Source organism: Coregonus clupeaformis, chromosome 7, assembly GCF_020615455.1.
Source record: "Coregonus clupeaformis isolate EN_2021a chromosome 7, ASM2061545v1, whole genome shotgun sequence".
In the NCBI taxonomy this organism is placed as follows: domain Eukaryota; kingdom Metazoa; phylum Chordata; class Actinopteri; order Salmoniformes; family Salmonidae; genus Coregonus; species Coregonus clupeaformis.
In genome coordinates, this window is record NC_059198.1 from 28,092,421 (window position 1) to 28,117,140 (window position 24,720).

The following is a 24,720-nucleotide window of genomic DNA, read 5'->3' on the forward strand; positions in this document are numbered from 1 at the left end:
CGAGGGGCAGGAACAGGCCGGGCCGGGCTGGCGACGCGCACCACAGGCTTGGTGCGAGGGGCAGGAACAGGCCGGGCCGGGCTGGCGACGTGCACCACAGGCTTGGTGCGGGGAGCAGGAACAGACCGGGCCGGGCTGGCGACGCGCACCACAGTCTTGGTGCGAGGGGCAGGAACAGGCCGGACCGGGCTGGCGACGCGCACCACAGGCTTGGTGCGGGGAGCAGGAACAGGCCGGACCGGGCTGTGGAGACGGACTGGAGGTCTGGAGCGAAGAGCTGACACAACCCGTCCTGGCTGAATGCCTATTTTTACACACTCTGTGTGAGGCATCAGCACAGGACGTACAGGGCTGTGTACTCGTACTGGCACTACAGCACGTGACACTGGCGCAGGATATCCGGGACCGAGGAGGGGTACTGGAGGCCACGAGCGTTGAGCCGGCACACTCCGTCCTGGCTGCATGCCCACCTTAGCACGACACGTGCGTGGTGCTCGCACAGGACGTACCGGACTGTGCCGGACCACTTGCGGCACAGTACGCAGCTCCGCATACCTCGGAACCTGCCCAGTCTCACGCTGCCTAGCCTGAGTACGGGGAGTTGGCTCTGCTCTACCTCTAGGCTCCGCCAACCTCCCTTCCAGCCCCCCAAACCCGGTGGCCTCCTCTCCTAATCCCCAAACTCGCCCTGTAGCTGCCTCCAGCAGCCCCGTCGTCCATGCTGTGTGCCCCCCCCAAAAAAATTATTGGGGTTGCCTCTTGCGTGTCCGACGTCGACCCGGTTGGCGCCGCTGCTCCTCTCTATGGCGTGCCTCCACCGTCTCCTCCCACGGACGGCGATCCATTCCGGCCTGGATTTCCTCCCAAGTCCAGGACCCCTGCCCGTCCAAGATCTCCTCCCAAGTCCAGGCTGTCTGCTCCTGGACATGCTGCTTGGTCCTTTGATGGTGGGATCTTCTGTCACAATCGTCGAAATGAGTGGACCAAGGCGCAGCGTGATATGCGTACATCTTCTTTAATAGAGTACTGGCAACACGATACAAAATACAAAACAACAAAACGAAACGTGAAGTCCTCGGTTAACAAACACAAACCTACACGGAACAAGATCCCACGAATCACAAGTGCACAAAAGGCTGCCTAAGTATGGTTCCCAATCAGAGACAACAAGCAACAGCTGATTCTCGTTGCCTCTGATTAAGAACCACCCCGGCCAACATAGAAACACATAACCTAGAACAGAACATAGGAAACGAAACATAGACACTACACAAAGAAACTAACACCCTGGCTCAACATACAAGAGTCCCCAGAGCCAGGGCGTGACAATTTCAGAATCTGTGAATTTTACATACATATTAATAAGCTGCTCAAAATGCATACATTTCTCCCAGTGCCACCAAATATGCATTCCATACGGTTTATGCAGACAGCAAATCAAATCAACACACTAAGCCAGCTATATGAGTTAGAACAATAGAATGCCTGAGGGCCCCTTCAGAATCCCAACCCATGCAACAGGGTTCCTAATCACCTCCACTGGAGAGAAGGGCCCCTAGAAATAAGAAAATAATCAGTAGAACAACAAAAGGTTTTCAGGCTAAAAGCGATGCTTGATTGTTTAATTCATAGAGATGTACAATAGGTGCTTGAGGTGCCCTCTCCTCCTACCCACAAGGAGGATTCAGCTGCAGCCTGCCCTGCTGCCAACCAGTGCCTTCTAATGAGGGACCGCAATTAAGCCTGTTTATTCACACTAAGTGTGAACTGCAAGTGCCAGGGGCTGCAGTCAGTTAAAAGACCTGGGTGCCTTTGTGTCACAAGAGCCGCTTTTATTCAGCAAACAAAGCAGAAAACACAACACACAAGCACCTAATGACAAAATCTGCCTCTCTAGCAGACACTCACATACAGTACATAGGCTACACACACACTTTCACACAGAAAGACAGACACACGTTCACAACCACACACACACACACTTTATCTCTCTCTCTCTCACACACACACACACACAGACAGACACAAACACATACAGTACAGACTGAATTGAGTCAGTGCTTGACAGAACAGTGAACAGTGAGGGCGGGGTTAAGACAGACTGACAGCGGGGCCCATCTCTCTCCTCTTATTAACGCTTAACGAGTGCTTTCCTCATGCAATATTCATCTCCGCTAATATCATCCCAGCTCTGAGCTGAGCTGGCTACTTATGTAAGGCAATTATGTAAAATATCAGACAGGGCCCACATTCACAAACTGACTGGGCTGGGGGAGAGAGCTGCAGGACAAGGACAGAGAGAGGAAGAGAGGTACAGGAAGAGAGAGAGGGAGGGAGGGATGGAGGGAGTGGAACAAACAGAGAGCGAGGGAGGCAGGGAGAGCCAAAAGAGCAGGAAGCTACGATACAATTATGTGGTGAATTAGCATCTATTTCAACCCAGTGGAGCAGCTAAGATCAGCCTAGAGCAGCCAGCTTTACTCTAGTTCTGTTGTGTTCACCCCAGAACCATGCTCACGTTTAACCTGAAACCCACAAATACTATGGCCTACAACTGGAAAGTAGTATTTCTAACAACACTGTTTACATTCCATTTACATTAACTTCAGTATCTAGGCTAAATGTATATAGGCATATCGAACATACATTACACATCTATAAGCACATCGTAAACATCATGCCAGACTGTAGCTACATAGGGCATTATCACTCACACTTGCACACAAACATGCACACGAACACACACACACACACACACACACAGTCCCCTCTTTTATCGCCTACACACTCCATACTGTCCGCCTCTTATACAAGCATGTTTGTTTTATGTATGCAAATGTGAGAATATTGAAACACACATAGTGATACAAATGGATAGATATCTTTATATGGGCACCACTACTGTCCTCCAGAATACATCCATGTCAAAAATAGCATCCACAGATTAAATGCAGATGCCTGCTACCTGAACAGTCAATGCCAATAATCATCCCATCCCCCTCCTGCTTCCCCCATAATTTCTTCAAGGCGGAGACATCTAAGGACACATCAAGGTCAGTCTGAGAGGAAGGCAGGAAAACACACCATTGTTGTGGGAGAGTCACATCATGCAACACCATGCACACACACTCTAACCTCATACACAAACACACTAAACACATTAGTATTCATTTTACATACACAAAAATACAATCACACATATTAACCATTGAATAACAACAACCCACTATGTATATACCCCCCCCACACACACACACACACACACACACACACACACGCACACACAGAACACACAAATGTAGCTACACACGCACCCTCAGGTCAAGGCCCTATGGGGGTCTGTGCAGAAATAGGTCATTTGTCACACATCATGTCCCGGGGCAGAGGATGCATTATAGATGAGACCAAACAGTCAGTCTCAGTCAGCACTTCACTCGCCACACACTCACTGCTGTGGAGGAAGGAGGGAGGGATGGATGGAGAGATGACAACTCCTCAAAAGGAGGATGTTTCAGAAACATTGAGTACTATACTGTCTATCACTTTCACTGCCATTGCTGTGCTGTTTTTGTCTTTACAAAACATGCCTATCTTCATTTTCATAACATAACTGATATCATAATATTTCATCTCTGAAGTATATATTGAATATAATCACAGATCAATTCAGCAGCCAAATCCAAATATTCTCATGTCTGCACCTGACTCAGTCCTAGTCCCCCATCTGCCCTGCACATGACTGGAACAGTAGACTGGAACAGTAGAGGAACACACAGCCAATAGGAAGGGATCCCTAATTCATCCCATTAGTCAGCTTTGGTGATTTCCTGCTTTGTTATTGGCCACGTATTACGCCCTGATTTTAATGGTTTGCCATTTTTGTTTGTTTGTGCTGTGATTGGCTGCATTAAAATGGTAGACTCCCTGTGTGAGTGTACACAGAGAGTCCTTTTTTCACAAGGACAAAAGCTAAAACACTGATTTTGTCCAATACAGCTTCAAACGGGGGAAAATGAGGGATGAAGAAAGGACATGTAGAGAGAGTAGGGAAAGAGAGAGACGGAGAGAGAAAACTGCTGTCTTCTGCTGCTGCACCCATCTGTTCTGATAGTGCAGGTGGAGCCTCTATTCACTCAGCTCTGCATGTGTGTGTGGAGAGGGGGAGGCAGGAAGAAAGGAACGGCAGAGAGAAGGAGGGAGTGGAGGGATGGATGGATGGATGGAGGGAGGGGGGCAGTGAGATGGAGGAGGAGAAAGGGGGGGGCTCCTGGTGATCTCTCCTGAAGGGGATAGTGGGAGAGGAGCGCATTGCAATGGCTGCCGTGTGTAGTACCCTCCCTGCACAATTAGCCAATCAGGAGCGAGCTCTGCCAGCCAGAAGGACGCATAAAAGAAGAACATTGCAGCAGAGGCACAGAAGGAGACTGCAAGAGGAGCTGGGAATATTACACACACAACACAGCCGAACCAGAACACCCTCCCCTGGACACACCCTGCTGGGGATCACTGCTTCTCTTTTTTTCTGAACCGTCGCCCACGCCACTCGGAGAGAAAGCTCTCCCTCACCATCATCCTGAAGAAAACCCCTTTCTCCTCATTTTCACCCTACAGAGGACACCTACCAATCTCCAAGGGCTGAGATTCCCCTGCTGAACACTGGCTTTTTTCTTTTTTTCTTTTTTTCCTTTTGGATTTGGACACAGCCTCTCTACAGTAAATACACAGGCCAGCTAATATAAACACTACAGATCATAGTATTGACTCAACCTACGGCTTGAAGACCTGCCAAACCAAGAAGGACCTAGATCACTCTCATTGTATGTCAAGAATGGTTACTGTACGTATGGCTCATTTTCCTCTTCTATTTGCAAGGATGGTGGTTGTTGTAGCAGCAGCATGCATTGCATAGGCTACATTTTGGAGCGCAGACCCTTTGTTTTCCACTTGATTGAATTGTACACAAACATATATACATGAATGCATAATTAATATATAGGCCTATATATATATATATACATATTGAATATGATATAATATGCGATCTATGATAGGCTAGCTAGCTATAATACTGGTATAAACAAACACACATGTATTACACACAATATTTATAAGCTTTAGTGGCCTAAATAGGCTTATACTACTGCTCTCTCGGCTATGGGATATTGTCTTGACAAGATTAACGATCGATGCTGGCAATTAGTAATGTCATGCTGAGCGATGCGCCACGGCTGCCTGCGCGAGGCTCCATCCCTGCCTGCGTCTTCGACGCTGGAGAGCAAAATGCTTTCTTCTGCCATTTTTTTGGACCATATATTTGTTTATCTTAGGCCCAGTAGGCTATATCAAAATCCATGGCTGCATTATTTGTATACAAATTTTAAGCACAATGCAGCGCAGTGAAGGTTACAGAATTCCGCAGGAATAAAGAGAAGTACTTAAAAGACAGAAGGAAGGGCGTAGGGGGGTGAGGGTGTTGAGGCCGCGTGCGGCTGCTGCTGCTGAGCGGCGGATAGAGTGGTGGGGGAGGAATGTCTTTCTCCGCCTGCGCTGCCTGGCACAGCACAAGGATGCTCGAGACGGATTTCTGAGACAAAACATGATGCCTCGGAGGCTGAGGGCCCATCGAGAGCAAGGCAAAGAAAAAGGGTCGAGTCACTCAGGGAGGGGGAGGGGAAGAAGAGAGATTACGCATCCATTGGTTTGGATTGAATCAGGCAAGTCAAAATTCCTAAGGGTTCTCGTTGCGATGCAACGGAGTAAATGGGATGGAAATTTCAGAGGCCGCGAAAAGAGGGATGGCGACTGGCGTTTTCTTTTTTACAAGCACATTTTTATCCATCCATCATAACACTTATTTTCAAAAGCTAGTTCCTATTTGAATCACGCCTGTTTGATAAAAGGGTTTTTGTAGCCTTAGCAGTGATAAATTAGCCTAGCTCATAGCCGACGGCCGAATTGGGCGTGTCTCTGCTGGACTCCAGCGCATAATGATGGCACGCGCTGGCTATTGGTCTCAAAGCTTTCATCTCTCCAAACATCCTTTCCTCTTGACTTAATGGCGCTGCCTCCAATTTATACCTGTCAGCAGGTGGAATGATTTACCGTCGCATTGTTCTCATGGCTTAGGAAAACTGGCATGCAAGGAGCAAGCTAAATAAGCAAAATATGATTAAATAACTACCTTTTATGCTCTATATTTATTCTTTATATAAAAGGCTATATATTTATCAAGTAGGCTATATGCCTATATTCTATCGTCTTACTTTACAGATTTTAATGACAGGTGCAGGTAGAACCACATTTATTTTAAATAATAGGCTGTTACCATATCCAAGGGGATATAATAATTTGTTGCAACCAAAAACACAAATACGGCCATTTAGAAATTATACACAATATAGGCCAACATAAATGATCACATCGAATGACCATTCCATGGGACTTGGTAGCCTACTGTGATGGTCGTGTAGGCCCAAAATAAAGTCTAGTAGCCTACATAATATAGTAAGAGCAGACTTATTTTGCAAGGCCTAAATCTTTGAGATCATAATAATGCAATTATTTCAATCAATAGTCCACTTGATAATTAACTAGACCTATAGCCTCAATATGTTTCAGCTGTCCTTATTGAATAGTAGCCTATTTGTTTTAATCAGTGTTTGCCCTTAGGACAGGCAGGCCCAGAGTCCAGTCAGCGTCATGCACGTAGGCCTATAGCTCCTGTCCACATGTTCCGCAGTCCTCCGTGAGCATGCCTGTACCGCAGTGCCAAGCAAATAAAACAGTTGAGTCAGATAACCTTCCCGAGGCGCTTACGCGATTCAAGGACAAGGACAGCAGATGCCACCAAGTGTAAACGAGCCTAAATAGAACTGACGCTATAAGTTTATAATATAAAATGTATACTGTATTTACATGTATTGTCAAATTATTTCGTCTAGAAAATCAATGCACCCTGGAGTATGACTGGGGGGCAAAATCAGGTGTAGCCTAAAAAGATTTGGATTGATTTAGAAATAGCCTATATTTACTTCTTCAAGATGGCCTATAGGGAACTGAAATAGACTCGTAGGCCTACATAAGAATACGAGTCCTCAATTGCCAGGTTGTTACGTAAGCCATGCATGGTATAGCCTATAGCTTAGCCTACTACTGTCCTCATAAATTGAAGTAATTGACAGCCATGGTCGTGGAAATAATACAGCATGAGGAAAATATCTACTAAACTGAGCGAAGATAATTGTATAGCCCTCATTTGATTTTTCCCTCTATGTCCTAAAAATATATGTTGTACATATTATTATTATTATTATTATTATTATTATTATTATTATTATTATTATTATTATCAGGCCTATTATGACTGACTTACTGGAGCGAAATGGTGCTGGCAATTGTGGCGTTCATTGTTCCCGGAGCGTCCTGCAGCCTCTGGCCATGAAACAAAGCGCTACTGTTTACATTAATATTCATAGAGCTGCCATAGTCTCTGCGCGCGAGAAGAGGAGGAACGGGTGGCTCTTTTGTTTGGTTGTTTCAATACGTTTATTCAGCAAAAAGGCGCTCGGGTGTGTGAATGCCTACAGAGCGCACGTCTTGTTTTCATGAAATATATAAAAAGAAAAAGGTTAGGGCAGAAGATGTTCTGTAATATAAATGCGAATATTTTCAAATGCGTGAAAAGAAGCGAATGAAGCATTCCGAAATGTTACAGAAAAGGCTTGATGGCTTGGACAATGCATTCTGGACTCAAACGGAATCGCCTGAAAGCCACTCCCTACTTCAGCACTCTGGATAGCGCCCCTGGTTTCAACGAAAGCTACACGCACACACACACACACACACACACACACACACAAACTCACACACACACACACAAGGAATTCGCAACATGGCTTATGTCTGTGTCTTAAAGTGCATTGACAAACGGGGAAATTATTTAAAAATATCACATTTTCCTAATATAACACTGAAAGAAAACAATATATATATATAGGCCTATTAAAAATGAGTGTTAGTGCTGAGTGTTAGTTACTGACTGTATGTAGGCTAAGGTTGTGAGTGTTGGGCTGTGACTTGTGTTGCCCTGTTGTTTTACAGCTGCCACCATGATCTCTTTAAGCTGTAGAGAGTGTGGCTAATGCCTTTTGTTTAGGATAATCCTGTAATCTGTGTTATTTAGAAGGCCCATTGACAACCCCAGCCTAGAATTCACTTGTGATTCAGGCCTTCCAAAAGAATGATTGATGTATATTTTAAAAACAAGGGTGAGAAAGAGAAAAAAAAGCCTTGAAAATCGAAGCCTTTCTCTTGAGCTAAACCTTAGTTTAGTGAATCCCCTGTCTTTGGTGGTTCCATTAAATTTGATTTTCAAATGTATTTCCTCGTTTTCAAGTTACTCAAATAAGACTAATGCACTACCATTTTAGTTGTGTTTTATTGTGGTACAACAGTGTCTGCAATAGTGTTTTACTGATGAGTTGCACATGAAAAAGAGAACACAACAACTACTAAATTCCCTGAAATATTCAGAACCTAGTATTTTCTGATGGTGTTGTTGCCAACAGGAAATAACCTTTTTAAATTCTCTCTCTTACCTTATCTCACTCAGAGATAGAGATTCTATTCTATGACTCTCCCAGTACAGTGCGACTGCATCACCCATGAATGACTGTGTTGTCATCAGTGGTAGCACTAACAGCAGTGTGTAGCAGTAATATAGTTCCCCATCTCAGTGGGTAGATCAGCAGAGGCCTCCTTGTGACCTCCCATTATTTGCTAAGAGAGAAGCTGTTGTATTTAGTTATTACTGCCACAACATATTTTTTTTTCTTATTGGTTGATTTATGGATAACAATCTAGATTTAGATTTTCGTCATTTAGCAGACGCTCTTATCCAGAGCGACTTACAGTTAGTGAATACCATTTTTTTTTGATTTTTTTGTCTTAAATATATACAGTGGGGGAAAAAAGTATTTAGTCAGCCACCAATTGTGCAAGTTCTCCCACTTAAAAAGATGAGAGAGGCCTGTAATTTTCATCATAGGTACACGTCAACTATGACAGACAAATTAAGAAAAAAAATTCCATAAAATCACACTGTAGGATTTTTAATGAATTTATTTGCAAATGATGGTGGAAAATAAGTATTTGGTCACCTACAAACAAGCAAGATTTCTGGCTCTCACAGACCTGTAACTTCTTCTTTAAGAGGCTCCTCTGTCCTCCACTCGTTACCTGTATTAATAGCACCTGTTTGAACTTGTTATCAGTATAAAGACACCTGTCCACAACCTCAAACAGTCACACTCCAAACTCCACTATGGCCAAGACCAAAGAGCTGTCAAAGGACACCAGAAACAAAATTGTAGACCTGCACCAGGCTGGGAAGACTGAATCTGCAATAGGTGAGCAGCTTGGTTTGAAGAAATCAACTGTGGGAGCAATTATTAGGAAATGGAAGACATACAAGACCACTGATAATCTCCCTCGATCTGGGGCTCCACGCAAGATCTCACCCCGTGGGGTCAAAATTATCACAAGAACGGTGAGCAAAAATCCCAGAACCACACAGGGGGACCTAGTGAATGACCTGCAGAGAGCTGGGACCAAAGTAACAAAGCCTACCATCAGTAACACACTACGCCGCCAGGGACTCAAATCCTGCAGTTCCAGACGTGTCCCCCTGCTTAAGCCAGTACATGTCCAGGCCCGTCTGAAGTTTGCTAGAGTGCATTTGGATGATCCAGAAGAGGATTGGGAGAATGTCATATGGTCAGATGAAACCAAAATATAACTTTTTGGTAAAAACTCAACTCATCGTGTTTGGAGGACAAAGAATGCTGAGTTGCATCCAAAGAACACCATACCTACTGTGAAGCATGGGGGGTGTAAACATCATGCTTTGGGGCTGTTTTTCTGCAAAGGGACCAGGACGACTGATCCGTGTAAAGGAAAGAATGAATGGGGCCATGTATCGTGAGATTTTGAGTGAAAACCTCCTTCCATCAGCAAGGGCATTGAAGATGAAACGTGGCTGGGTCTTTCAGCATGACAATGATCCCAAACACACTGCCCGGGCAACGAAGGAGTGGCTTCGTAAGAAGCATTTCAAGGTCCTGGAGTGGCCTAGCCAGTCTCCAGATCTCAACCCCATAGAAAATCTTTGAGGGAGTTGAAAGTCCGTGTTGCCCAGCGACAGCCCCAAAACATCACTGCTCTAGAGGAGATCTGCATGGAGGAATGGGCCAAAATAGTGTGTGAAAACCTTGTGAAGACTTACAGAAAACGTTTGACCTGTGTCATTGCCAACAAAGGGTATATAACAAAGTATTGAGAAACTTTTGTTATTGACCAAATACTTATTTTCCACCATAATTTGCAAATAAATTCATTAAAAATCCTACAATGTGATTTTCTGGATTTTTTTTCTTATTTTGTCTGTCATAGTTGACGTGTACCTATGATGAAAATTAAAGGCCTCTCTCATCTTTTTAAGTGGGAGAACTTGCACAATTGGTGGCTGACTAAATACTTTTTTTCCCCACTGTATATATATATTTTTTTTTTATACTGGCCCCCCGTGGGAGTCATGCTCTATCAACTGAGCTACATCCCCTGCCGGCCATTCCCTCCCCTACCCTGGGCCAATTGTGCGCCGCCCATGAGTCTCCCGGTCGCGGCCGGCTGCGACAGAGCCTGGATTCGAACCAGGATCTCTAGTGGCACAGTTAGCACTGCGATGCAGTGCCTTAGACCACTGCGCCACTACAGGAGACTTCTAAGCAATGTTTTTTTTTAATGCTAGGAATGTTTCTGAACAGGAAGAGAGTAGATGCCAAGCACATGTGATATTATCAGAAGAATCTAATGACAAGTCCCTTTTTTACGATGTAGACAGGAGTCTTGACTCCAATGTATGGACAAGTGTTTGATTCTCATTGGTACAATTGGGTACAATGAGGCATAGCATGAGAATCTCAGTTACATCTGGCCCAGCCCAAGTCTTCTAGCTGATACAATTACAGTGATTTCCGTAAATGGTAATCACATCACATGCTTTGACCTTTATCAGGACATGACAAAAGCTGGCCTGAATACTGTATGTGGCAGACTGCTGCTTCTTGTCTTAGGACAAGTCTTCTCCTTCCATTTGTAGGAAACCAACAGCAGTCATGCATATAGACAAGAAGAAAGCCAATTTGAAGAAGCCAACGCTGCCAGTATCCATATTTACATTTGGGTCATGTAATGTTGCTGTGTTTTGTAATTGAGCATTGTCAAGTGTAGGTGGTCTGTGTGCTGTGCTCGCTCCACTCGGCAGGCCGAGAGAGGAGAGGAGGTAAGGCTCTTGGCTCTTGTTTGCGTGGAGTCTTGGTCCATGTATAGGTGATGCTGATGATGCAGTCCATTAAATATTAAGGGAGATCTCTCAGGTCCCAGAAATAGAAAAAGAAAGGCACATCTAGTGCCGGGACAGAAGAGCTGGCCCAACCAACAGCAGAAATCTGAACGATGTTGGGGGTTGTGTGTTTAATGCGTTTGTGTGTTTAATGCGTTTGTGTGTGGTAACTCTCTTTGTTGTCATTCATCATGACTAGCAACAGAATTAATGAACAGAATTAGCCGATATATATCCCTATCAGAGGTGGGCTGGTTGGCCCTTTATCTATGGCCAGATGGGTTATTGCCTACATCCTTGCCATATCAGTACTTGGATATTGTTATGGAAGTAGTTTATATTTTCCCCTAATTTCTTTGTAAAGGCTAACATGTTCCGACTCGTTCTATTTATAGCATCCTAAATGCACTCTGTTTTTTTAATCCTCCTGCATGTTTGCATGGAGATCTCAGGGTGATGTTAGATGTTGCTTGTGTCAGCCAGTCTCTCCCTCTGTGTCTCTGTGGCCAGTCTGAGCCTGGGAATTATATAACATTAGAACTTGTCACTGTGAATGTCTGGCCTGCCACACTGAGGTCTATTTCAGTTGACAAATCAAATTTGCTGGGATTCGGTGTCTTTGTGCAAAGGGCTGTAATATTTGGTCAGTTCTGGGGCAGATTCAGAAAATATTCATATTTCTTTTAGTTTCAGACGTTTGTGTGTTACATGGCGACACATAGTAGATAGATGCATTTTATTCATCTATTTATCATACCCATGTGGACTATTTGTTCGTCCCATTATGCATGAAGGATGATCTTTTAACTGGGTATTGTAGCGCCTTCTTTCCATGTTCTGTTCCTGAGCAGTCCCGAGATCAGCAGATCTTACCGCTCTAGTCTAGACCAAAGAAGCCTATAACATGTGTATGATGGATGGCTAGTCTACTTTGCAGCGGCTCTCTTGTGCTGCTTAGATATGTGTGTTTGCTGTGTTTTATTTTTAGGCTGTCATAATTCACTCCATTTCCCTCTCCCACTTCCTCTCCCTCTGATGTTCTCTCCCTGTCAATGTCAATTTGACTTAAATATATTCTCTGCTTCCGCAAAGCCATCGAATATTAATACATGGAGAAAAACAATATCTGCCCAACAGAGATGGATTTATTTCGTTCTCTCTGCCTCTATCTTTCTGTCTGCGCACGCACACAGACAGAAAGATAGAGGCAGAGAGAACGCACGCTCACACACACACACAACCAAAAGTCAGCCAGTCAGCCAGCCATTAGCAACAGTCTTGAAGCCGCTGTTACCTGGGCAACATGGTTAAAGGTACAGCTCAAGGCAGAAATCAGGTTAGACAGAGAGAGAGAGGGGCATGAGCACGAAGGGGGGAAACAAGATGGAGGACACTAAGAGCTACAATAGGGCTTGGGGGATATCATCAAAGCAATGAATGCTTTTAGAGTAATATGTTCATAGCAGGGAAAGGAACACTACTCAGTCTACTCCATTAAGACGAATGGATACACATCAAAAGAAAACCCTGCCACGCAAAAGGGAAAATTACAAACATAGGCTATAACCAAAACAATAGACAAACAGTAGTGAAACTGCTGGTATCTTACTAAAATAACTCTAGAAGCTTAGGCTACACTGTGAGAACCCTGGAGCTTTGGCAGTAGACGTCTTAGCAAGCCTCATAACACCCACCAGTCTGAGACCTGCAGTCACCATGCCAGCCAGACTCACAGATACCAGCTTGAATAATGGTACGTATTTAAACCACACATCCCAGGTACACTATACCAGGAACTGGAACAGGGAGCCAAAATTAACATTTGTATCAGTTTGGGTGGAGCCCATGAGGCCAGTAACACAGGGACAACATCTTAGTACTAGCTTGTTTACACAGTCTGTCAAAAGATAGTTCTATTCTAGACAGAATGGTGAAAAGGAGGAGAGGATGAATAGAATAGATGGAGCAGGGAGAGAGGGAAGTTTAGTTTCTGACCTGCACACACAGCTGTTCCATGAAGTCAATCCCCCGTGGGTCAAATTAAGCAACATGGTGTATTCCAGAGCAACACATGACACCAACACACCTCTGTGGGCACAAATACACACTCACTCATTCATCCACTCGCACAAACAAGTTTGAGTCAGTCACAAATACGCACTTACAAAAGAAAGAGAGCACACTAAAACCCCACATTTATTTTCCCAAGTCTTTCTTTTTTCGGTTGAAACTTTCCATCTCGCTACATGACAGCCTTCAGAGATGTTAGGGCTGAGCAGATCTGACAATGTCACTTTCTCTTTTGTCTGTCATGTCACCCTCCCCGTCACACAGCCCCCTACCCCACCTGCCCCACCACCACCAATACATAGGACCCTGTAATGATGTAATGCTGTTTGACCCTGTGGATGGATGGATGGATGGAGGCTGGGGGATGGGAGGAGGAAACGGGACTGTGACATCTGCAGGGCCAGAGGCAGCGAGAGAGAGAAAGAGTGGGGGAGGAGAGAGGGGGGAAACGGGGAGGGGGAGAGAGGGGTCTGTGTGTAGCCTACTGCTATCCCTGCCTCGCATCCTTCCACCCCCTCAGCTGATGTCTGACCTCTCCCTAGCTGACAATGACAGAGCGGACATTCATTCAATGAGTCTATATTACAGGCCTACTAACAACACCCCACCGTTACTCCACTGTGTGTTATTACTGCGGATGTATATTATTTGTACACAGGGTTCTATATTCTTCATTTTCCTCAGCAGATAATCAGCACCATGGAAACCCAGGTGTCCAACGGTCCGAGCGGAACCAGCCTGCCTAACGGGCCAGTGATCAGCACCAACGGTGCCACAGATGACAGCAAGACCAACCTGATCGTCAACTACCTGCCTCAGAACATGACCCAGGAGGAATTCAAGAGCCTGTTCGGTAGCATCGGAGAGATTGAATCCTGCAAACTGGTCCGAGACAAGATTACAGGTATTCATGATGCTTCAGCAGGTACAGTTGATGAATAGACAGACAAACAAAATCTATTTCTAGTTGGAGGATAACAAATAATCACATACTGTATATGTACCTGTAGGTACAGTTATTTTGGTGCAAAAACAGTTTCTAAAGGACCATTATCGATATCTGTTTTTAACGATTTAGGCCAGAGTTTGGGCTATGGGTTCGTAAACTATGTGGATCCCAATGACGCAGACAAGGCCATCAACACACTCAACGGTCTCAAACTGCAGACCAAAACAATTAAGGTAAGAGCACCTCTCCTTCCTGTTTTCAACCTGGCACTCTCTCTTCTAAAAGCATTTAGCAACGCTACAGAGACTTACAGGAGCAATTAGGGGTAAGTGCCTGCTCAAAGGCACATGACAGACACCACAACGTACCACTAAGCTATCTTCTCTGCTTCAATATGCTGCGGAAGACCAGAAGAAAGGCAGGGAGCAACTGAAAGAAAGGGAGGTGGAGAGAGAGGCAGACGTGACAAGAGGGGAAGGAGGAAATAAATGGAGGAGGGAGAGGCAGAAGGGAGGGGTCGCAGGGACAAAGGAAGTGAGCAGAAGAAGAAAAGAGAGAGGGAGAGGAGGAGAGAGGGAGAGTGGAGGTCAGAAAGCAAGGGGCTAGCAGCATGCAGAGGTGATTGTGATGGAAATGTAATCAGGGAGTCTCACTGTGGGGCACGGGGGTCAGTCCAGGCTCCCCCATCTGCCTCCAATCTGGCCTAATTAGGGGGCTTCTTTGTCCCCAATATGGATGGGGGGAAGAGATGGAGGGAGGAGCGGGAGGGGGAGGAGGAGGAGGGAGGAGAGGGGGGCAGATTAAACACTACTCCATCCGTCCCTCCGCCCCCCTCCTCCCACCTGATCAAAGTAGATCAAAGATTGGGATAAAGTGCAGGCTTAGTTAAAATCGGACTTCTGAAAGACTGGGGCATAGAGAGTCAACAGCATCAGGAGCTGGGTTGGGCTGTTGGAGTTATACAGACAGGTGGTAAATCATATTGTTAATCATTTGTACAATATGTTTTAGTTACATTACTGTACAAATACACATATATTGTATTTAGGGGGCAATATTAACATTATTACTACTGTTACTACTATAATACCAATATAATTGGGCCGATATAAATTACAGAAAATGTATACATTTTGTGGTTGTTATTTACGTTGTTCTTAATGTTGTTATTACAATTGTTAAAATTAAAGATGTTGATATTATCAGAAGGGCTATTTTGAAAATCAATAAATATTATACAGCCATAAAACAATGACCAAGCAAATGTCATATTTCCACGAAAGCATTGTAAGATGGAGGGATGGAGGGCCGTGGCAGGAGGAGTAAAGGGTAGGGGGTAGCTTGGGGAGCAGAATGCCAATGACAGGATTAGGGGCCATATGGGTTACAGGCACCATCTGTACTGTGGGAGAGACAGGGAGAGGGTTAATTATAGGGTAGCCTCCGCTACCCCCATTCCCTCCTTTAGCACCCCCCCCAATCACTGCATCACACACCCTGTCCACATACACTATACACGATACTGGAGTCCTACACACTCACTGCACCATTTAGAATGAGTACAACCTTATACTCTGGGTCAAATACATCCATAGGCATGATAATACTCAATATTGTCTGCATATCTCAATCTAAATGTTCACTCTCACTAGAAATGTCCCATATTTATATCTAAAACACATTCATTCAAGTTACACTGTACTTGTATATGTGAGTATGTGTTTATATAATAAGGAGTGAATGTTTTAGTGAGTTGACAGTCAGGGATGCTGTCTTGTGATGTATTTATATTGTTTGCTGGTTGCCAGTGGAGCTGTTCTCCCTCGAGGCTAGAAACAAAGGAAAGAGGTAGGAGAGGGAGGGGAAATCAGCCTATCTCTGGCAACACTCGCTCCCTCTCCCTCCATCCGGTAAACAAACAGACAGACCACTCACAACAATGCACAGACTCTCACTATCTATCATACTCTCTCACTGGCTTTCATACACGCCAACACATGAATATGTAGACATTTTCATAATCAATCTAAGTCACACTATAGTCTCACCATAGAATACTAATGTCAACTTTGCACAATGGTGGACACAATCAGTCACAAAGCACTGCTAGGAGTAACTACTATATGGTTTTATGTGCAGTAAAGATATGGGAAACCTTTGATATGATAATAATGTGTTGATATCAGTGTTAAATCAGTGATAAGTGTTAAAATTAGTGTTTCTTTGATGTGCTGTAGGTATCGTACGCCCGGCCCAGCTCAGCATCTATCCGTGATGCCAACCTGTATGTGAGCGGTCTGCCTAAGACCATGACCCAGAAGGACATGGAGCAGCTGTTCTCCCAGTACGGACGCATCATCACCTCCCGCATCCTAGTGGACCAGGTTACAGGTACAGCCTTAACTCACTTCTGGCACAACTGACCCCTACTCGAACCTACCATTACCCTACTCTAACATACCCCCGACCTACCCTAACTTACCCTAACCCTACTCTAAAGTTCCCTGACCTACCCTAACTTACCCTAACCCTACTCTAACGTACCCGACCTACCCTAAACCTACTATAATGTACCCCTGACCTACCCTAACCCTACTCTAACGTACCCCTTACCTACCCTAATTACCCTAACCTACTCTAACATACCCCTGACCTACCCTAGCTTACCCTTACCAACTCTAACCTACCTCCCCCTAACCAACTTTAACCCTACTCTAACCTTGCCCATCTCATTGGACCAAGTCAGAGTCATGACTCACCCTGCCTCACCCCCTTCTCACCACTCAGGTGCTAACATTAGCTTGCTTTCTGACCCCGGAGCAGGTATATCGCGAGGAGTGGGCTTCATCCGGTTTGACAAGCGGAACGAGGCGGAGGAGGCTATCAAGGGCCTGAATGGCCAGAAGCCCCTGGGCGCAGCCGAACCCATCACGGTGAAGTTCGCCAACAACCCCAGCCAGAAGACAGGCCAGGCCCTGCTCACCCAGCTGTACCAGACCGCTGCCCGCCGCTACACTGGCCCACTGCACCACCAGACCCAGCGCTTCAGGTACTGCCCCCACCACCACCCAATCCCTGCTCTGACCTGTCTGTCATCTGACCCGACACACCTGTCCTGCTGGAACGAGCACTACGGCGCTCGCTCATTCTATCTTCCTCTCTCTCTTTTTTCTTGACTTTCTTTTAAACTGCAGCCTCATCCCTCCATTTGGAAAGGGACCAGATCCAAATAACAGCACAAAACCAATGTAAGAGACCCCCAATTTATCAAAGCACAAATCAAATGAAAGCAAAGCAAAGTGCTCCAAACCAGTCAAATAACATAGTATCTAATAAACAAGATGAAGAAATTACATTTAAATGAATCAGACAATGCAGATCTCCAACACACACACACACACACACTTATCTGCACACTAACAAACTGATTTGCATAGTGCGTTGTTGTGGTTCGCTAGGGCTAGGCCGTGAGTGGCTCTGTGATGGGTTGCTGTTGGGATAGACAGACAGACGGCTCCTCTACAGTACAGCGAAGGGGAAGGGCGCCCTCTGGAGGCAAGCTGGTGGAGGAGCAGGAGCTGCATGTTAAAAGGCCTTCCTCCTCTCAGACCTCACCACTAACGTCTCCACCCCCTTCATTTCTCCCTCTTGCGTTGCAGACTCGACAATTTACTAAACGCCAGCTACGGAGTCAAGAGGTAAATGCCAAAGGTGTACTTTGTAAAATAACAAAATATACTAAAAAAAATACATCCATGCCTAAGAACAAACCTCAAACAAAGTGACCGGAATACCACCTGCTGCCTTCACCTTGAATTGAGAGATTATCAAAATATTCCCTAATTCCCTAATCACATTGCCCATTAAACTGAGTAGTTATGTAACAACCAGTTCAGACATTATAACACATCTAAATATGCTAAGCAGTGTCTAGGGCTTTCTAACAGCAGGGTATTCTGGCATGGCTTTGTTTATAATCATTTGGTTCTTTATTTTGGTTTGATTACATAGTGGAACTGATTTATGTGTATTTCTTTATGAACTAACATTATCAGTTTCGGTTTTGCTTTAATGTCCCTTTTCCACTAGCATGGACATACCAGATTGCGTTTGCGTCTTCTTCTTCTGTTTGCTCCAATTTTCCTATGATTTGATTCGGATTTGCTTTCATCCCTCTCTAGGTTTCTGTGTTTTGTTCAATATTGTGATTTCTGTGTCTAATTTTTGCAGAGGCTTTGGTCAGCAGAGACTATGACTAAAATATGCAGTGTGGGTGTTTGTGTGTCATAGAAGCACACAGTGTGTTGTTTTGTGTTAGCAGGTAGTCTGGAACCACTGTGGTGCCCTGCCCACACATATATTTATATATCTACTCACTGCAGAAAAAGTGTTGATGGAGATCGATTGGGTCTCCAGACAGACTCCATGCCCCTCCGACTACAAAGCCTTCAGCGCATATCATAGCTACAAACATGGCCAGTTTATAGAGAGCTGATTGCTGCGTGGAACTTCAGAATGACACCCAATGTAGTTCTCCATCTCTCCTTCCTAGGTTCTCCCCCATCACCATCGACAGCATGACCAGCCTTGCGGGAGTCAACCTAACCGGGCCCACCGGAGCCGGCTGGTGTATCTTCGTCTACAACCTATCGCCAGAGGCTGACGAAAGCGTCCTGTGGCAGCTGTTCGGGCCCTTCGGCGCCGTCACAAATGTCAAGGTCATCCGTGACTTCACCACCAACAAATGTAAGGGCTTCGGCTTCGTCACCATGACCAACTACGATGAGGCAGCCATGGCCATCGCTAGTCTCAACGGTTACCGCCTGGGAGACCGCGTGCTGCAGGTCTCCTTCAAGACCAGCAAGCAACACAAGGCCTGAGAGAGAGAGAGAGCTGCTAGCTCACGCCAGCTCCTTCAGCCAGCAGGGAGCGCCACTGAGCTCCCTGTTACCGTCACTCTACATGGGCCTGGACTGAGTCTCTCTCTCTGACGCACACACACCCATACACAGCCCAATACACATACATACATACATACATACATACATACATACATACATACATACATACACTATCAGACATGCATACACACACAAACATACACAAAGTCAGAGTTTCAAACAAATACACTAGTAGAGTTTTTATTTTCTCTTTACACAACATGCTAGTCCTTCCCTATGTTTGCCTGGATTGAATTAGTAGAGGTGCGTTGGGTAGTTGGTCTCTGGGGTTGGGGGTAGAGGCCTCGATGAGGGAGACAGTCTAACGAATGTGACAGAGAATGTGTGCTGAGTGCTTTGATTGAATTCAGGCAAATAATGACAAAAACTGCTGAAACAAAATGATCTAAAATCTAAAATGAACTACAAATATGTGCAATTTAAACCCCAAACGTTTACCCCACGAACTATCCCATTATCTTGCTGGAGAGAGTGTAGTCACTTTTTTTTACACTTGGGCATTTTGAATTGGTGAATTTTTTTTAGATCAAAGAAAATTAATTAAAAACAGTGTTCTCTTATATACATATATTAAAATATAACTATATATTCAATATTTAAGGTGGTTATAATAGCCGAGTATGTAAGCTTTTTCTAGAAACTTTGACTACTGTTTCCTGGCTCTACATTAGGTAGGTTGTGCCTATCTTTAGGGCAGTTTCTCTACCCTATTAAGGTCACATCCAATACGATTTAGGTTATCAAACTGAAAAGATACTGGTCACTAAGACAAGCAGCCTGAAGGCCACCAGAATTACACCCTCACTACACAACACAGATAGTCTCACTCACACTGAGAGAAAACACAACACATCCACTACAGAAACACACAGTCACACATATAACAACACTAGAATACCGAACATCACTGACATCCAAGAATCTCCCTGTATTTTTTCACTCTGGTTCTTTTATTCAGAGAGTAGAATTGATGGATTCCACCACAAACAGAGCTGTCTGTGTGAACAAAGTAGAGCATTGTCCCAGCTAGTGTTCCCATGGAGACAGTGTTCACGTACAATTCTCTGAGAGACTAGGGACCGTGAGTTTAGAGCAGTCATTTCACCAAATCACAGAGCCACTTTACCAAAACACCCAACCAGATATAACACCCCTCCAAGGGAATGAGAAGGTTTTTACAATTCAATGGAAATGATTGGCCTGGCTAGACAGGCTCAACATCACCATTATGCATGGATCAGATTGAGAGGACGGCAGTTTTGACTTAGGTTGAGATTCCGTCATGACTCAGTGATATCTCCTCACTGAGTCCCAGAGGGTGAGACAGCTTCTTACCTATTCCTCAGTTCGCTAAACACTCCTCCGTTTCATTCAAACCCCTTATATGACACTTTATAGAAGCTCCTGAGAATCAGTTTCTAATCACTCTCATTGTAACCCTGCCTGCCCTGTCAAAATAGAAGAAATCAAGCCTGCAGAAACCAACAGTAACGAGTTTGTTTATCTCACATTGGCAATTCAAAAATAAGTTATTGTTGATTCGCAACATCTGATCGGCACTATCACCTAGCTAGAATGTAAAAACAAATATCAACAAACCCATTGAAATCATTTATGACACCCCTTGATGAAAATATAACGACAACATATCTGAAATATCTGACGTTTCATGGGGAGAGATAGGATTACAATATAAAGACATCTGCATATAATAGATTAAATAAGGTAAAGTGTGTTCAAGACATTTTTGCTTTTCTAAATAACGCTGTGTTAGCCAAAGAGGACAACCATCTCTTTGAAAGGATTACTTTAGAGATAAATCTATTTTTATACATACAAAAGAACAAGACCTTGTGCTGAATTTTTACAGATTCTTAAAACTCTGAAAACCTGGGACACCGCATGGCTGTATTTTAAGACCTTTGATCTTTGAGAGAGAGAGGGAGGAGAGCCTGCATGCGGTGTATAGGTGGGGGTCGAGGAAAGGGGGCGAAGAAGAAAAGTTATCTCACACAACCTTACTTTTTCAACCACAACCTATAAACAAACTATTGAAAACATAAACAAAGACATTGGAATAGAACAAATACACATCAACACAAACCAATTCAATGATTAGGAATCAAACTTTACAGAGACACATCTGCATTACTAATACTGCAATCTTTGAGTGTAAACTAGACAAACACATATGGCTTTCTCTGAAGTTGCGTACAGTCAGTGTTGCTTCAATGATTGTGCAGTGAAGTGTATTGCTTTCAAAGGAGACACTTAAATCAGACTGCAGTAAAGACAGTGAGTCAGGCCCAATGATTTGTCCTCACAGACACCTTGGGCTGGTTTGAAACAGAAAGGCTTGAAGTAGATTCTCAATAAAGCGTCCTTTCAATGCAATGATGATTAGGTATATTTGAATTAAGATTTAGCCAAATAATTTGGAATATGGGTGTCAATAAGGAATAATTCAGTCTATACTATTACTAACTGTTCCCCTAATAATTCTTCTATAAACCATTATCATATATTGCATGAAGATCCCTTATCATTTTAAATCCCCATAGCGCTTGCAGAAATATCTGTTGTTCATATCAAATTATATCAGAATGAACTAATATCTTTTGGTTAACATATCTGTTGAGTAAATATAATTTAGCCCATTTGCACAGGTGCTTACCACAAACCTACAACAATGTTTACAAAGAATTCACCTTTCAGCAAAAACCACGACAGTTCCACACAAGTGTCTCTTGAACCTCAATACTGTAATATTCACACCATCCGCTCACAATAGGAATCCAATATATCAGAGTATGACAGCATTGTTTCAGTTTAACCCTATGCTCTTCCACTGTTACACCATCAGCCTCTTTCTAACCCTGACCATTCCATTTCTTACTGTGCCCCAGTTGTATATTGGTTGTGTGCCAACCAAAACAAACAAAAATGAAAAGTCAGACAATAACACCCTGTCATAATTTAACTCCACCCCACTCCTCCCTTCCCCATTCAATGAGTTGTGCCCATACTCAAGAGAAGGTAGCACAGTAGGACTGATACAGCATCACTTTAGGAGACCAGATGTGAATCTTGGGAACAGAACAGCAAATAGGCCACGTTGTTGAGCTGCAGTTGAAGTAGTAGTCCCACTTGTGATATGGGGTACAGTTCCAGCCCAGTTCCCCCACACCCTAGACCAACAATAGGCCCTAGGCCACACCCTAGACTAGACCAACAACAAACTGTCCCATTTTACACAGCCAATACAGAGACCCTCTTCTCTTCCCACACCTACGTATGGTAGAGAGCCAAGGACAATGGCAGTAGACAAATGTACTGCACTGCTTGAGCAACAATAAACAAATAATCATTTAAAAAGACAAAAAAACTTTCCTATGGAACAATGTGCTTTGTTTTTATATTGACTGAGAACAAAAATATATATATATTTTTTAAAAGAAAAAGAAATTAAACATCACACTGAAATGGTTTGCGGAAAAGGCGGAAGGATCAAATGTAAAGAAATAAAAGTGTTAATGCACTGATTCATTAAAGAGAATCAAACAAGCACCGATGGAGAGCTCTGAAAATGTCCATAATCCCAGCCCCGGATTAGTGCTCTGAACATGCAAGCTAAAACTAACTGCATATTATTATTGGGTGAATAAAAAAAGAGCAATTTAATTGAAAAGACCTTGAAAGGGATACTGTCTAATATATCATCAGTTTTAGCCCACGTCGATTTTAGAATTATCATTTTTCCTGTAATTTATTGATTTTCTTTTACATATCAAGACTCACATGTTAACTTAGCGTATTTGTGTTGTTGACGTTGCCATATAGGACACACATGGGTCGAATATTTTATTTGGTTGCTTTGATTGGGTCATATTTTTTTTCCCATTCCATTATTGAATTAGTTGCAGTTCTTAGTGTATGCAGATTTTAGACTTAGTTAGAATTTTATTTCAATCAAAATGTGTTCAATTGTGTTTGTAAAAGTCTGTGGTAGCTTTTGTTGCAACATAAACAATTTAAACAGAAAAAATTCAAGATAGCGCCAACAAACTTGTATTATTTGGGCGACTTTAAGCTTGTAGTTTTAACTTATTGTTAACTTAAAAACTATTTATTATTATTATTGCCTCGTATAAAGTATGTTTTGTGTATATTTATGGTTTATTTCATTATATTTGCAAGTTTAAAAGATTTTAAGTTTGCCAAAATTGTGGTTACATATTCTTTCTTAAAAAGGGAACAAATAGATTAAAAAACAGCTTTAGAAGTACGATTTGGAAATGTTCTCCATAGTCAAAGAATGCACTGCTATATTTAACTAATTGAAGTGTATAAACATACATGCTGTGTGCTAGATGTTATGCCTTTACTGCCTGTGTTCTGTTTGTCTTGTTAAATGAAAACCTTTTGATTATTTAATCTAATCACAGTCTTGTTTTTCCAGCCACTGAGAACCTTGGGGAGTGTCAGTCAGGACATGGGCTGGGCCTGGGGTGTGGCCTATTGTAGGCTCCAGGGCGGAGCCTGGACCTTAGGCAGTGCCTGAGGCTCCATGTGCACTCAACATGCTTTCCCTCCTACTGCTGATGAACAGAACTACTGTAGTTATTAGAAGGACCATAGCACAGAACTCCAACATGACATCTGAGTTCTATGTACAGTAGTTCTAACAGCAGCCAGGAGGAAAGCATCGTTGGGGGTTACTCGTATAGGAAAGGGGTCAGTGGTTCTTCTGTTTCTCAACCAACTGTATTTTGTGTCTATTTATTTAGAAGAGGGGACACAGTAACTTAGTGACGTTCTTCTTACAACATTTTCCTGGAATGGTAGAACAAATCAAAGGAGAAAATGATCAAAACAGATCTACTGGCATCAATGTATCAATGTCAGTAGGAAGATATCAAAATCTCATACTTCCAAACATGACCAAATGAACAATGACAAAATGTAACAAAGAAAATAATAAACCTTTCAGTTTAGGATATTTATTACTGGGATTTCAGCTGAAGACGCTTGAAGACTTTTTCATGGAATTGTTTAATTATTTGTACTTTACATGCCAGAAAAAATAAAAGGTTACAAATCTGAGTGACTCATGTTGTTTTTACAAGATGACATTGAGCGTTGTTGTCGTTTCCAGAAGGTAACAATGCAAAACCATAGATGCGCCTAAGACAAACTGCCCACCATCGTCATAATGCACATCATTGGCATAATCATCTACTGTACTATTAGAGCCAACAGCTAACATTCTACTGACTATCCTGCTTAGATAAAGTACAGCTCAGATCAACAGATTACGTTGATTGGCAAAGTGGAAAATA

The 24,720-nt window shown here is 43.5% G+C and overlaps 1 protein-coding gene across 14 annotated transcripts; it reads left to right on the forward strand.

The window, feature by feature from the left end:
- The first annotated feature begins 4,303 nt into the window (after positions 1 to 4,303).
- LOC121550841 (ELAV-like protein 3) lies at positions 4,304 to 24,481 on the forward strand. 14 transcript variants are annotated; one of them, XM_045221301.1, is made up of 8 exons: positions 4,304 to 4,837; positions 14,156 to 14,375; positions 14,550 to 14,653; positions 16,658 to 16,811; positions 17,244 to 17,469; positions 17,615 to 17,668; positions 18,080 to 18,118; positions 18,973 to 24,481. In XM_045221301.1, exons 1-8 carry the CDS (start codon positions 4,820 to 4,822, stop codon positions 19,298 to 19,300), a joined length of 1,143 nt encoding a protein of 380 aa, XP_045077236.1. In that variant the 5' UTR covers positions 4,304 to 4,819; the 3' UTR covers positions 19,301 to 24,481. The 14 variants fall into 14 exon arrangements, with proteins under 14 accessions (XP_045077236.1, XP_045077232.1, XP_045077233.1 ...); XM_045221290.1 differs by having other exon boundaries at positions 4,305 to 4,837; positions 14,156 to 14,396; positions 18,952 to 24,481; XM_045221294.1 differs by having other exon boundaries at positions 4,305 to 4,837; positions 18,952 to 24,481.
- Positions 24,482 to 24,720: the final 239 nt, after the last annotated feature.

Excerpts from the sequence above, each read along its gene's own strand:
- LOC121550841 (XM_045221288.1), top strand. Across the intron at positions 16,812-17,240 it reads CCTAGTGGACCAGGTTACAG|CAGGTATATCGCGAGGAGTG; the intron begins GTACAGCCTTAA and ends CTGACCCCGGAG. Across the intron at positions 17,470-17,614 it reads CACCAGACCCAGCGCTTCAG|CCTCATCCCTCCATTTGGAA; the intron begins GTACTGCCCCCA and ends TTTAAACTGCAG.